Source organism: Malurus melanocephalus, unplaced genomic scaffold (genome assembly GCF_030028575.1).
Source record: "Malurus melanocephalus ecotype Western Australia unplaced genomic scaffold, MMel_1.1 scaffold_311, whole genome shotgun sequence".
NCBI classification, from domain to species: Eukaryota; Metazoa; Chordata; class Aves; order Passeriformes; family Maluridae; genus Malurus; species Malurus melanocephalus.
Window position 1 is genome coordinate 723098 of NW_026623543.1, and position 15410 is coordinate 738507.

The window sequence follows — 15410 nt, forward strand, 5'->3', positions numbered from 1 at the left end:
GCCTTTCACGGGCCTTTCACGGTTTGGCTCAAGGAGGCCTTTCCGTTAAAAATTCTAAAGGGTAGAAAGTTCCAGAACTTCAATCCTGGAAGTGCTAAGCAGCCTCTTAATCCTGAGCTTGGTACAAGGGCTCACATTAAGTTTACTCCCTATCAGGTTTAGATATTTTTTCCTCCATTAGACAAAACAGCCCAATGAAAACTCAAACTGTTTGCTTATAGATAGGATGCCTAACCTTCCTTAACTTTCTCAATGGAATTGTTTTTCTCTGCTTAAACTTCTTCCCTTCCTGTAATTCTGTTATTCTGGCAGTGCTGGGAGGCTGGAATGAGCACTCCAGCAGCTTATGGTAAGTCTTTGTTACAGGATCTTTCTGTATGGAGTAAACCTAGAGCTGCACATCTTTTAATTAAATTCTGGAAATGAACAATTGTATCTTCAAACCATTTTATGACACTGTCTGTGTAAACCTGATGCTGCATAGTTTTTTCCAGATGCTGCTGGACATTCATGAGGATTCTATTGTAGCAACCATTACAGAAAAATCTGTCTTATTGTCACAGATGTCCTGTCTCCCTTCAGTGTTTTTTGAAACAAAACTGTAATATAATTTGCTGACTGTTTTCTACATTAAAGCACCTGCTTTGATAAACCTACCTTTTGTTCAGCTGTCATTGTTAGACTTTGCAATCGGCCTGTCATATTTCCCAAGCTTTTTTCGAAAGCTGCAACTAGGTGTGCCTGTGAAAGGAAGACAGCATTTGTTATGATAACAGGACAATTTTCCCAGATCTATTTGATTTTTAAAAGTATGTTTTTCCTGCAAGCACATTTTCCCCACCTCTTTAACATTAATTTAAACTCAGACTGAGCTAAGTTGGATAGATAATTGAGACAAAGGAACCCACTGTTCTTCAGACTTCTTTAGCCCCCAATGAGATTAGCTCAAGTATCCAATGCCTGGAAATGAAAAATGGATTTAGTGCCCTGCTTTGAGTTTACTGATATATTGGCCAAAAGGAGTCTGCTCCCAGAGAGAAGTCCGGGAGCAATTATTTTCAATTACTAGGCAATTCAAAACATGAATTCAAGTACTTTATCTTGAAAAGCAAATTTTAACTTCAAAAATAAAACACTTCAGAAAAATCCTAGCCTCAAACAAAAAATATCACAGTCAGTCTTATAAAAGGTCTATGCTTAGTCTGTTAACACTATATTGATCATAAATGTCTGAAAGTAAAAAACTTCCTTAAAATATAAATATAATGTTTATGAATGTGCAAATATGAATATAAAAGACAATCTTGAAAACTGGAAGTCTTACTTCTCAGTAAGACAATGATGTTGAAACAGATAAAAAAAAACTTAAAAAAAAAGAAAAAAATTTTTTTTAAACAGACAGTATTCTACACTGCATGGAACCTAAGTTTATACAAATGATACTTTGTTAGATTAACTGGCATAAAGATTTGTAAGCAAGGAGAGGCAAGTGGTCATAAAAGCCACAATCTGCTAAGCTAGCTTCTATAGCCAAGGGAAAGTAATAATTTAATTTTTATGAAAGTATATGAAATTCCATCCATTTCTCTCACAACATCAAATTGTCAAGGCATAAGGAAATGCTTATTTCCTCTTTACCATCTCAAAAGTGGTAATAGGAAAAGTTTTTTAACATTGGCACATGGAAATATAACTCAAACCCACCATATTTATAGGCACAAATGGATTAATGGAGCCTCCTCACTGAGAAAATTTATTTTTTGTTATAGCAGAGCAGGCACATACGGTGCCTGGCAAACTTTTCAGTTGCAGATTTGCATGCTTTTACAAGCATAGTTGAAATTGTTCGAATGTATGTGGTTGTACTGAATCTGAGGTATAAGCAAGAAAAGATATGGTCCAAAAAGGATTTTGTTCTGCATTTCAGGAGAGGGAAATGAGCTGCTTTCCACCTTACTCTGTATATTATCCTTCAAATAAAAGAAGATTATCATATTTATAACAGTAAGCTACTTCTGCATCTCCGCTTCAGAGCTGCTATACTGATGAGTGACTTTTGTGTTTTGTAACTAATTTCAGACTGCCATAAATATTTAGGTATCTTGAGAGCCCCTTATTTTATTTTCATGAAACTTATTAAAAGTTTACTCCTTGTAAACTGTATTATTAGTAAATTATATACTTAGTTATGGTTACAGTGGTCTATCTACTGCTTTCTGCATCTGCAGAGATATCTTAGGGATAACTCTTTCAGTAAGGGACATATCACAAAGACTAATTCTGATAATCATGAAACTGGATTCATATTAAATTTCCTAAAGATTAATTAGTAATTGTATATATTCCTATTTTAACATTTATAACTTAGGCTACGTTCTTGAAATTATAATCTTCAATAAAATGAACCTGGAAACCTGTCAATCAATACTACAGCCTTTGGTTGTTTTTACTACTTTAGTCCTCTTTTAAACTTAAATTTAAGTTTTTAAACTTACTTTTCACTATATTAATTAGCTACATACTAAAAATATCCAGGCTAATCTATGGTGTTTTATTTCCAAAGTTGATGACTACAATCAGAACCAATCAGAGACAAAGTACATGTCCTACTACAGAATTTTAGCCAAATGTCTCTTCATTACTTGTGTTTAACAGGAAACTAATGGAGCTCACTGTTCCCTGCCTCATAAAAAGAAATCAATGGTTTGGCTGACGGCCCATGATTGTGCTTTRTTCTGAGAATTACAGTGGGGACTGAGGGCTTGAAAAGAGGAATAATTTGTTTAATTACCCATTGCTTTTGTCCCTTTCTCACAATTAAACTGCAATAACCACAGTACTTTCGTACCAAACTATGCATATTTGTCCAAAGTGTTTTCCTACTCCTTAGCCACCATTTCATCCTGCATTGTACATGAACAAACCACAAGGAAAAATTAAGTACTAAAAAGCATCATTAAAAATGTCAAAGGTCATTGGAAGGACATTAAAAATGTCAAAAGGTCATTGTTMTTTTCTGACAGCATTTAGAGAAAGACAGCCATGTCCTAAGGATTCTTACTAAAATTCAGCCTGTGATAGAGTACATTACCTTCTTGGAATATTATACCAAACTTTTTGCATCATAAATGCAATTGTATCAAGATGATGAATTTTTCCTAACTCATTTAGGATAAAGACTATCAGGTCTTGATTTGCTAATAATAAAGAAATGTAATACAAAGTCCCATTGACCATAAAGTATTCAAGAAAAAAACCTCTTAATTGCATTGTTCATTTCTTTAAATGTTTATTACAACACAATACTCTTCTATTGAAATATTAATTTTACATCCAGGGTAATAAACTGTGCTGCCTTTCTCCATAGTAGCCAATATTCACTGATTCAGCTGTCTAGGGGACTACTTGTTGAAAACTAAAGCAGATTTTCCCTAAAGAAATACTATACAACAAAACAAGAAAATTTAGTTTGGAAAAGGCTAAATTATCAGTATACTTATATGTGTGTTGAAGTATACATAAAACACATGTATATGTATATATTCCCATTTGAGATCAGGCTTCACATTTAAACAGTTAAATGCAAAATAATTCATAAAACAAAGCAAAGGAAAAACAGTTCATCTGTTCATCAGAAGAATATTTAATAAATATATTAAATATCAATCAGAAATAAAAAAATTCTAATTATAAATTTTTTTACACTTACAGACAGATTTATGTATACTTACAACAGATTTATGTTGATTGGATTGCTAATCCTCAGATTCTGAGGATTACTTAATTTATCAAAAATTGCCATTCTTTCATTCTTGTAAAAGCATTTAGGAATTCTTGGGGGTTTTTGTTTTTTTTTTGGTTTTTTTTTTTTGAAGTTACAGCCAATCTCTCACATCTTAGAAGTGTGCATTAGATTCAATAGTTTCATGTGTGTTCATGGCATACACACATCATTGCAATACTTCAAAGAGTAACCTGAATATTACAAGTGTTTTATATAGCACTCATTCTAAAGTAAAAATATGTCTTCACAATTGAATGCAGTGTTTGTACTTGAAAACAGACATCCTGGAATTAGAGTTAAGTAACCGGGCATTACTTGGGTATGCCTACAGCAAAACACATCCATCATTAAGATGACATATATATTAGATATACAGATGTACAGTGCTTAATCTGCAGACATCCTTCATGTATGAATTAATTTTGACTTCTATGAATGTGTGAAATTCCTGCTGGAAACAGTCAAACAGATGTATGCTTAGAGAATGACTTCAGTGCTTAAGATGGCAGACTTGATTTTAAAAATTTCCTTCTTAGCAAACTATCCCAGCCAGGCAAACCCCAGATTACCTCAGCTCTTAGGTTTACAGCCTATCCTGAACATGACACTCACATATGTGAAATATGTGAACACTTCAGGATTTGACCTGTAGTGTTCAGATTTACAAAACAAAGGTAAATAAACAGTTCCTCCCACCTGACACGGCTGAACGAAAGGAGGTGTGAAAGGCCAGAAGAGCTCGGGCTGATTGCAAGCAGTAGCCGTACATCTGGTAACCTTTTCTGATCCCTGCCTGCTATTGTCTTGCTCCTTAGCTGGAGGATAGTGGTTCAGAGCTGGCCAAACAAGAGCATCAGCCAGCAAACCCCCTCTGGCATCCTGGCTCTACTACAGTTTGCAAGCATGCACCCTTCAGCTTTATACAGTACAAAGCACTGATCAAAGCCCCTCTGAGGAGGGTCAGAGGGGCTGGGTCAGGCTGCTCGATGGAATTTGAGCCCTTGTCAGTCATGTAGGAAGCCTGCTGGTTGGATATTTTCTGGACTGAAAACAGGCCCTTTCTGAATTAGTATTGATATTTGTCCTTCAGCCACATTGAGACTGATGCCAGAGGTAAAACAAGAATCTCAGAGAAAATCTGCGAATTAAGCATCCAAAACAACAGCTGGACCCTGCTTGAATTTAATAATTTGCAGGGAAAATACTTTAGCACTTTGGATATAATCAAATGAAATAAACTGCTGAAATCAAGCATAGTACTTGAGTCCAGCCAATGAAACCTGAACAATATAAGAAACCAAATAAGAAAATTTTTAGCAGAGTTTTCAAAAATGCCTGAGAAATGTTGCAACTTCCAATTGACAGATTTTGGTAAAAAATAATGTATCAAGCAAAAGCTTGATTAAATGAGTACAAATTTCAACTTGCCAATCATTTAATGATTTATGTACCAATGCCACACACAGTCTTCTGTGGAGACGCAAAGAAAGGTACAAATAGTGTTGAAATGAGATGAATAACATGCTCTTTTTTCACTTAATACTTTTGCTTTGTTCTACAAAGGGAAATGGTAATAACAAATTTGCACCTGAGAAGAACTACAAGGGAATAAGATTTCTGGTTATTAACAATTTCCTTCTCCAGACCACCCACTGTCTGTTCTTTTCAGACAGTGAAGGTATGGAAATTAGGAGGAGCTTAGGACTAATGCTAAGATGAATACATTTATAGCAAAAGCATCAGAAAGAACAGAGCATTTTTCTGGTTAGCAAAGGCACCACAGAAGATGCTTTGTTCACACAGTTCTCTGTCTGCCAGAGATGGATGCACCTACAGAGAAGACAGGCAGTGATCAAACTTTCCTGCATTAAACTTAATGTTCATTCAAGTATCAGCCTTACTGATGTGCAAACATGACTCAAGATGAGGGTAACAACTGTATTATCCAYGAAGAGATTTGATTTCTCCTCTGAGAAAAAATACGATATTATTTCATTAGAATTATTTCTCCTTTAAAAGGCAGCAACTGGTGAAATATGTCTCTTAGACTAGAAAAGAAATGATAAATGAGCAYATACAAGGAAAGCATTGCTAAGGCAGTACAAGTTTATGAAATTTAGAAGCCCATCTATGTTTTCCATAAGTTGGTCAAGTTAAATCAATTGTTTATTAATTACTCTCAGAATTTTATTAACTGGCATTTAAATATCAATTCTGTAGGTAGACTAAATTTCAGTGGCCTCTACCACAATTAAATACTTGAGTATACGCTCTCCTTTCAAGATAGATTTCATTTCTGATGTTTAAGTGATACCTCAAAGTATTTCTTTATGTAAAGAGCTCAAAGGATTTACAGAAGTAGTACTGACGCATTTAAGCAATCTCTTTTGATTGTTTGAATTTATATGGAAGTGCTGTTCTAATACTTTACAAGTTCTGCACCAGAAAAAGCAGAGAACAAACTCAACACCAGTTTTTTTGTGAAATATTTTTCAGTTTTTTGGTTTTGTAAAGTATGTATCTCATGAAAACATCCTGCCAAAAAATTTGCTTTAAATATTAATTGTGAATACAATCTTGTTAATGCCTGGAGATTTTTAAGCCTCTAAGTTTCATGCTTATGAAAAACTTAATTTTGAAGGAATTTCTACATGTTTGGGATTTGGCAAGAGGAAAGATTTCTCCTGTACCATTTTAAAAATGCATATGCCAAATGGATCAGCCTTAGCTTTGCTTATAGGTTTAGAGTTTAAAGAATGCCTCCGTGGAGGTGGATTAGGGGATGTGTAACAGTCAAAAGAACATGATTAAATAAACTAAATGTGGTACTTCTAGATAGGCAAAACCAGATGTACGTGCAAATATTTTTAACTATCCTATTGAAAATGTTGCCCTCACAGTTAGATCAGTAGAAAAGCGTTCTTGCTAGTGTTTCAGGAGCCCAAAGGCAGTAGATAGGACCAGATTCCTAACAATCCTATCTGATTTATACTGATCAAATCAAATTTATTTCTTACCCAGTAAGCTGATTTAGTTTGAATGAAAACCAGGCCAAAATACCCATTTTTAACTCGACTCGGCTTCTTCAAATTATGGGCTAAATCTGATTGTAACTTGGAGCTGTCTTTGGAAATTTGTCTAGAATTTGTCTAGAATAAGTAACGTTATTAGAAAGCAGCCTGCATGACAGGCTGACATATTGGCCAGAGACACACTGAAGGACTTCTAAATAACAGTGAGGAGAGATTGGGCACAATTTGTCCAGACAAACAAAACAATGGCTTCGTCTCAGCTGCAGAGAATTGCACTTCTTGCTGTATCATAAACGATAGCATTTCTGGGTAGACTGAAAAGTGATGGAGACTAAGTAATCTTTTCAACTCTCCCTTTCCACATAGCAATTAGAAAGAATATGCTGGTGTTTTCTGTCCTGAACCAGTGGAAGGAGAGATGGGAAAACTTTTTCTGCCTGCAGAGTAAAGAGAGGAATGGTACCAGGGGCCTGACTTATCACCTGGAACWGCCACTGAGCACAAGACCACCAAAGGCAAATAATTTAGTTTTACTGATGTGACACCTCTATTTAGAATGATGAAAGTTTGTGTTGGGAGGGACCTTTAATGATCACCTAGTCCTATTTCTGACTGTGGGCAGACACATTTGTCACTGCGGGAATCACGATAACTCCTCTGGATAACACCAGGGCACTCAGAGGGGTGTGTCTGTGACTGTGCTGTGTCACAAGCCCAGCCATGGCCCACCTCTCTGTGCTCCCCACTTCCATGCAGAGCTGTGCACCTCTGCATTCATGGAAAGAAAAGTTCCCTGCAGATAACATTAGACCCATTAATAAACTCAGCGACCTAAGGCATGCTCTTCTGAACGCTCAGTGTGGGTTTTAGTTTGCTCCTCTCAGGACAGGTGAATGAAGAACTGCCCAAATGGGTAAAGGTCAGTGTCTAAAAGCCATGAGTGAAGGAGTCCCATACCCAGTACAGATATGCTGACAATTCCAGCTATATATTTCCAAATGAAGAACCCAACTCAGAATCTAGATTTTGAATTTACAAACATCGCAATATCCCACATCATCTGAATCACTGGCTCATTCTCAGTACTCAGAAGGGTCTGGCAGATGCACAAATACCCACAGGTGCTCTGCAGCCATCTGAACAGAGAAGAAAGTACTAAGCACAGCTCTTCAACATGTTCATGTTTGGAAGTTCTAAGAGAAGAAGCAGCTTTCACAGAGCTAGAGATTATTTTCTCTCAATATATAATAATTTATTTAAAATTACAGCAGTATTTATAAATATAAATACTTAGTACACCTATACTTTAAAGAATGGTGGGTTACCAAGATATTAAGGAACTTTTATTGAACTGCAAAATGATCCATTTCTGCAACTGCAACTCAGATTTCCTTCACAGAAGAAATTATAATTATATTCTGAAYTGCATTTAAAAATCACAATATTATAGATTGTACAGTAACTATCCAGTAACTTCAACTCACACACCAGTAACCAGACAGGATTGTAGCTTGACATCTTTATTTAGCATTATTTTCAGAAAACATGTTCAATAACTCCTCTAACCAATATATGTCAATTGGAAGGATCACCAGGAAGCTCTCTGTGAAATAGCTGAGTTTTCATTAGTTGTATATCAGCACTGTTTTTGTAGCATATGAATTCTATGCACGCTTGTACACTGTGCTTCCCTTCACACCTGACTGCATTTTGCAGGGTTTATATTTGTGCAATGCAACTGTAATGAATTTTATCACAATACACCAATCATGCCTTTTCTTTGATTGTGTCTCCTTACTTTAGGGCTTTTATAATAATCGATTCTCAGAAAAGAGTGAAACTGAACAGGATAGGGCTGTCACATCCAAAGTGTAGAAAATCTCCATTTCCACTGTCCACTTTCCATTTCCATAAGATTTCTTCTACTTGAGACTGGGTCAATACAGACATTTAATGAGTAATTGATTTGAAAAAACCTCCAACTAAATAAACATTAAAAGTATTCCAGGCTATGTGTTGAGTAAGAGCTATTGATGATCTATTCTTTATTGTCACAAACGGAAGTACTTACATTTGCTGAAAGCTGAGAAGTAAGGGTAGCAACTTTCTCTTGTGATGCAACCAACTCCCTCCGTAGTTTCTGAATTTGCTAGAGAAACAACAGACTACTGTCAGTATTTCAGCAATTGTCTTTGTTGTAGTTATTTTTGTATGTTTTCCTGAGAGATGACCCAAGGGTTTACAATGTCTTAGCTTCACATTTAATTCTCAGAATTTTTCAGAAATATAAATTTTTAAAAGTTGTATCTTAGCGTTGCTCCAACTGTTTTCTAGCACTTAAACAGGGTATGAGCTAAGATTCCAGTTAAGGGAGCACTTATGGGCAAATGTTTAATTACTTTGTATGTACAATCCTCTGTTTGCAAGGGAAATATCATGGGTTTTTAGCAAATCCCGTAAGTTCCAAACATATGATTAGTGCAATCAAGGAAAGCCACCCCGGATGTGGCCTGAGTTTTTGACACGAGTGCCGACCTCACATTTGGGTGAGGGTCACTGTGCCTGACTGCAGACATGATGCCACCAACATATGCTAAATGTCTACATTAGACTAAGATAAAGTGAAAAACGTACTCCTACGCTGCCTGGCATGAAGAATGGCTACCTCAGATTGATTTTTCTTTGAGGGTGTCTAAAAATACGTGAGGTGAAGTAGTATCTGTTTTTTCTCTATCACATGCTTCCTGAAATTCAAACATACACCTCCTTTAAACATTATATAGTATTCAAAAACTTGCTTGCCAACTTAAAAAAAAAGTAGCTTTAAATGAGCTTTTTGACGTGAAAATAAACTTTTTTCAACACTCCTGTCTCCTTTAATGAAAAACAGAATCCTAAAGAAAAATATCCATTTCCATTTCAGCTGGGGTAAATATCTAGCATAAAACTTGCACATAATTTTAAGCTCATTTAACCCTATTTGAGATCTTACAGGGACTTCTGGGCATTGTACTTAACTTAGGCAGAGCATGGAGTTTCACTTTGAACAGCCCTTCAGATTCAGAGATAAAAGAAATTATTCCAGACTAGAGAAGTAAAATGGGCAAAACTAGCCTAGAAAAGGGAATATATAACAGTCACCAATAAAGAACATTGGCAGTAGCTCAGTCTTATGACTCCCATGGAAACCAACAAGGAATACTGCACAAGCTTTCAGAAAGAACAAGTTCCTGTTTACTTCTATAACACAAAAACAGCTTAGTCATTTACACTAGCTCAGTGCAACAGGGACAGATTATCGAGCTGTTCCCCATCCTGGACTGACCTTTTTATTTTTCCAAGTTTTCTCTCTGGTTTTTAAATGCAATTATTTGACATTCCAGCTTAAGCTACACATTCATCTTGCCACTACTAAAAGGTAGGTCTCATGAGGCGGCGTTCAACATCTCCTGCAACAGCATCTGAAGTGGACCCAGATACTGAGAAAATGTTGTGTAGAAACAAACAGGAAGAAAATGTTGTTTCATCTCTATATAGAGCCCTATATAAAAGGCAATAAAATGAGGAATTGCAATTTACACTACTGAGCTATGGCATGCCTCTTTAGTTCCTTTGCTTTAACTTTAAGAGAAGTGAGTTTAGACAAAATCATATTGAAATATTCTTCAGCAAGTAGGGAAGAATATGTTTATCTGCTCTATTTCCTCRAAGTATCTTTTTGTTGACTTTTTCTTTGATTAGAATAGTAAAAATAGGAGCAGCATAAATGCAGGACTTGGAAGGCATGTAGCTCTGTGAAGTGAAAGTGCACCCCTTGGTGCTGTGTTTAATTGCTGCTACTCTTGTGCCCTTTTAATACAACCAGAACTTCATTTTGAGAAAGCCTGTAATTGTATCCAGCTGCTGACCCAGGCTTGTGACCCATTCTTATACACTGTGAGGAGAAAGAAGCTATTTTCCACATCAAATTTGATTTATATCTGAAATCAATCTGCATTGCTCTGAAATCCATCAAAGTGGTCAGTTTCAGAAATTTAATATAATACAAAATGTGAGGGAGAGAAGTTCAAAGCAATCATTTGAAGTATTTTTCCTCCTGAAAGGCAGCACATTACCTTGACTCACCCAATCCCTTGGATCCTGCACAGAGTGGTATTAAGTCTGAAACCAGACCTATCAGAACTCCTCCAATAGGTGTCCAGTTCTCACTGATTCTTTTCATCTTTTCAGAATGGCAGCCAGGAGGCTTTCTTCAGCACAATGCTAAGAAAACACCTTCTAGTACACTAAAAGCTGCACCAAGTTTTCACCAATATTTCTTAAAAGCTGCTGCAGAGACACAGGGTGTATTTTCCCCACCACATAGGTAGCCCAGCCATAGCAGGTAAACAACAACGTATAAAATAATAATACATAAGTATAAAAATGAAGAAAAGCTCTTACCTCTGAATGTGCCTTTTCTTCTGCCTGGAAGAAAACAAAGAAGAAATGGCTTAGAATCAGTGTGCAACATAATTGCGGTAATAGGATATAAAAGCCAGCTACACTGAAGTGAACTGAGTAGCTTCACACATCCATTACAATAAAGGATCCAGTAAAAACAATAAATGGAACTCTTTTCAACTTACTTGGCAAGCCTCCAGTTGAAATCCCAAAGAGCTTGCCAGCATACTGACAAAATGAAACAAGCGGAGAAATAGAACACAGGACCAGAACTGCAAAAACTGCAGATAAATTTCCAAACTGCAGTTGAAAATTTACTATGCTCTCACTGCATGGACCTTAGTCTGACATAAAAAGCATTTATGATGCAATGATTATGAAGGCTCCTGACTTATATTTGTTTTACTGCATACCAAGCAATGTTCCTAATACGATAATTACTAATCCCTGCTAAGAGAAGTTGACAGCATACCTGTAAAACATACATTGGGGAAGGTGAGGGAACTTGCAGTCTAATATAATTTCTTTCATACAGTGTACTGAGCAACATATTAAGGGTAATTATGGCATGTTAAAGTTTTCAATTTAACTTGCTAATATTATTTGCTAATACTGTAATATATTGTGTCATACATTCAAGCTATTTACTCAGCAGCCTTTTTCAAGAAGTTAAGAAATGAAGCCATTGCAAGGCACACCTTCAAAAGCAATTCAGTTTCTGAGCACTGGACTAGTCCTTTTTAGGGGACATTTGGTGGACAGAGAAATCTTGCTTCAGTGGGATTCTAATGGAAAAGAATGGCATGCCATGAGAAAGGAACCATTTCACAACATAAAATAAGCATCAGTTAATGTACTGGAAATCAATCCACCCCATGGTGTGAGGTGGCCCAAGTTCGAGCAGCAGTCTAACATTATCTGGAAGAGAAGTAAGCAGTAAAAGGAAAATGTAGGTAGAAGAGTTATCTATAAATAACACTAGAAACACTAAGAAAACCCAAGGTTAAGGTTCTTCAGAAAATTCTCTGACATCGGCCAGTCTGTGTTATTCTGTGTTGCTACAAATTATTATAGCTGATTTTAGGCTTGTATTGAGCACTAATTTCGCACTGTTAGGATTTTAATGATTTATAATAGAAATGGTGTAAGGGGAGAAAGAAGAAAAAGACTGAAAAGTTCTGAAAAAGACTCTTTCCATACATTCTTATCTGTCAGCTGTCACTAAACAGACTGGGATGTTACGATATTTACCTTGGCAAAACCTGGAAATGCTTTTGGCTGAAACTATTGTAATACCTGATGTGTCACTATGTGAGGAGGATTTAGTATAATGATACTTTTTTTTCCAGTACTGATGTGACATACATGCTGTGACACACTACCTTTCTGATCTGTTTGCAAAATTGAGATCTGCCTATATTCTATTCCCATTTTTGTTACATTAAATATGTAGTGCATGGGAAGTCATAAATGGAGTGAGGATGATGATGTCCCCCTATGATTTGTTCTGGGACAACAAAAGCAAAATTAGGGTTGGAGACCTTTTGCTGAAGCTGCCATGTGGGGACATGGGCTTGTCCTTAGACCACCAAACCTGCTGGTGAAGGCATTGCTACAGGTTGTTACCACACAACTCCCTCACTGCACAAGGAAGTGTTGCTTCTCTGGCTGAGTTCAGAGAGTTGGCTACCACAAGTCAGATTTTGTGGGCAGTAACAGAAATAAGTGAAAGAGAAAGAACAGGATTCTGGACATACAATCAGCTTAAAAAAAMCCCAAAGACATTTGTGCAGTTTTTACTTAAGTTCATGCTGACATCATTATAACCCAGGACTAAACTATTGTTTCAATAGGCTCTAAAAGGAAAAAAAAAAAAAAWTTCTCGCTCTACATCTGCATACATCCCATCCTGGCAAGGATTATTTTTTCTTTTTTTGAAGTCTTAGAATATTAAGGTACAAATGACACGTCCTTAGCAACTCCTTTGAGCGTGGCTTAGCACAGTCAATGAAGCTTAGGGAGTCAAAGTGCAGCTAATGCTGAGACCCAGTGTGAGAAATTGGCAATTAACTAAATATGTGAAAATTTGAGTGTCTCACCTACTGAGCAGGAGGGGATTAAAACAAGAGACAACTTATCATAATTTTTTCAATTACTCAGAGAGCTAAATGTATTCACTGCCAAAACTGTATCAGTCTACTATGTCTGCTTACATGGCATATTCTTCTGAGAAACCAAATGGGTGTCCATGGACATGCATATCTCTAGAAGCTAGATTTCCAGTCTATGCAAGTTAAATCCTGAAAACCCAAATGGAAGTCAAGAAGAAAGCTAATATATACAAAAAACAGTGAATGCAGAACTTCTGYGTCACTGGACTTATTCAAAGAAAATAATGAAATGTGTCTTCTGAATTTCATATTCTAATTCTCAAAGAAACAATCTTCAGAGAATCACTTGAAGATTTTCAACTCTCCTCTGGCAATTGTACATAAAGGTCTTGATTTTTATTTAGTACTTTGTCTGAATCTCTCTAGTGATCAGGTCACAGAAAACCACTATCACTAAGGCTTAAGAAATCTCAAGAAATCTGATAAATGCATTTGATTGAGATAGCTGTGAAGCTATTCCAGTGCTCTTTTCATCCAGCTGATGTGATACTGAGTGTTAAATTTTTCATGTTTCTATACTCTACTTGTGCATCATCTTTTGATTAATTGCTGAAAAGTTTAAACTTCTTTTTTTCACAGAGGGATCAAGCAGAAGAAATTAAGATCAAAAATCTTCCCTAAAAGTCATTCCTGGTACTTTTTGGATGCCAATTTCTTTCTGGCCCTTTACAGATTTTTCTACAACTGCCATTACCTTTATTGCCTACATAATCCATTACTTAAGAAATGGGGCTCAGTTGCAATGTGAATTCACAGCCAGACGTTTCAGAAGATGTTTATAGTATGAACCTGGGTAAACAGTTTAAAGTTTATTTTGCAGGTAAAAATACTATTCTTTCCTGTCATGGAGTTTAGTTAATACTTCCAAGATATTCTGTTGAAAGATAACAGGTTATATAAATTGTAAGTATTAGTAAACTCTAGCTACATTATACAACATCAGGGCACAGATATTTCAGACTTACTGACTCACTGGGTGTTGAAAGCCACCTTTGTCACTTTATAACTTGATTTTTTTCATCTATCAATTTCATAATATTCTTCTAAAATTTTACATGAAAGCTTGAATTATAATTTTTGAAACATCTTCCCATGCAAACTGATTGTAGTGTCTCACAGAGAGGGAAATAGTTCTATAGATTTTTCAACCACCAAAATATTAAGTGAGGAGTTTAACTGTGAATGTTAATCATACCTCATGTACTGCCAATCTGTACATACATCCTACTCCTACCACCTTCACCTCCCCTCCCCTGTTTCCAAATAATTCAGGACGGGTCTGGACTGGAATTATTTGCAACTTGCAGTTTAAGGCCTGTAAAAACCTAAGGCAGGTGTACTTGATGTTTCAGATACAACCTTGTATAAATCTTTTTAACAGAACTAGGAGAGACACCATTGTGCACAGATACAACACACTTTTCAAGCCATCATCAGTTTAGCATTGAGACAGAGCTACCAAGGGGCGCAAACGCATCAAATTACACGAGCTGGGTATTTCTAGGCAAGAAATGGTGCTGGATCTGGGTACAGCAGTCCATCTCGGGAATGTCAGCTGACACTATTCAACACCTGGAAACATGGAGAGGGCACAGACTATTCATGGATGCCTGGGATGAAAGCAAGCAGGAAAGTGCGTTGCACTCCCACAAAAAGGGGCTACTGTGGCATGTATTTGCAATTAGTGAGAAGGTTATGAAGTTGTGTATCAGCAAGGGAATGTCCAAACATGTTTAACTGCTCCCCTACGGATGACTTCTTGTTCATAGAACAACTGAAGCAATAAATGATGCAAAATATGTAAGAAATCCCCCATAAGATTAAAAAAAAACAACACCAAAACATCATAAAACAGAGAAAAAAAAAAAGTCAAGCCCAGAACCACTTTTGGAGATAGAAACAAATACTACTCAATCTAATTAATCTACCTAAGAATAAAATTTAAAAAAGTTATTCTTCTCTTTGCAAGTAACATCTAAA

The 15410-nt window shown here is 36.2% G+C and overlaps 1 protein-coding gene across 8 annotated transcripts in view; it reads right to left on the reverse strand.

Moving 5' to 3' along the window:
* The window catches only part of NAV3 (neuron navigator 3), a 184564-nt gene that overhangs the window by 28812 nt on the left and 140342 nt on the right, over positions 1-15410 (reverse strand). For all 8 annotated transcript variants that reach the window (XM_057377407.1, XM_057377410.1, XM_057377406.1 and 5 more), the window contains 3 exons: positions 11260-11283; positions 8888-8965; positions 658-741 (listed from right to left, as the gene is read on the reverse strand). In XM_057377407.1, coding sequence (XP_057233390.1) covers positions 658-741; positions 8888-8965; positions 11260-11283 — 186 coding nt within the window. The remainder of the gene's footprint in view (positions 1-657; positions 742-8887; positions 8966-11259; positions 11284-15410) is intronic.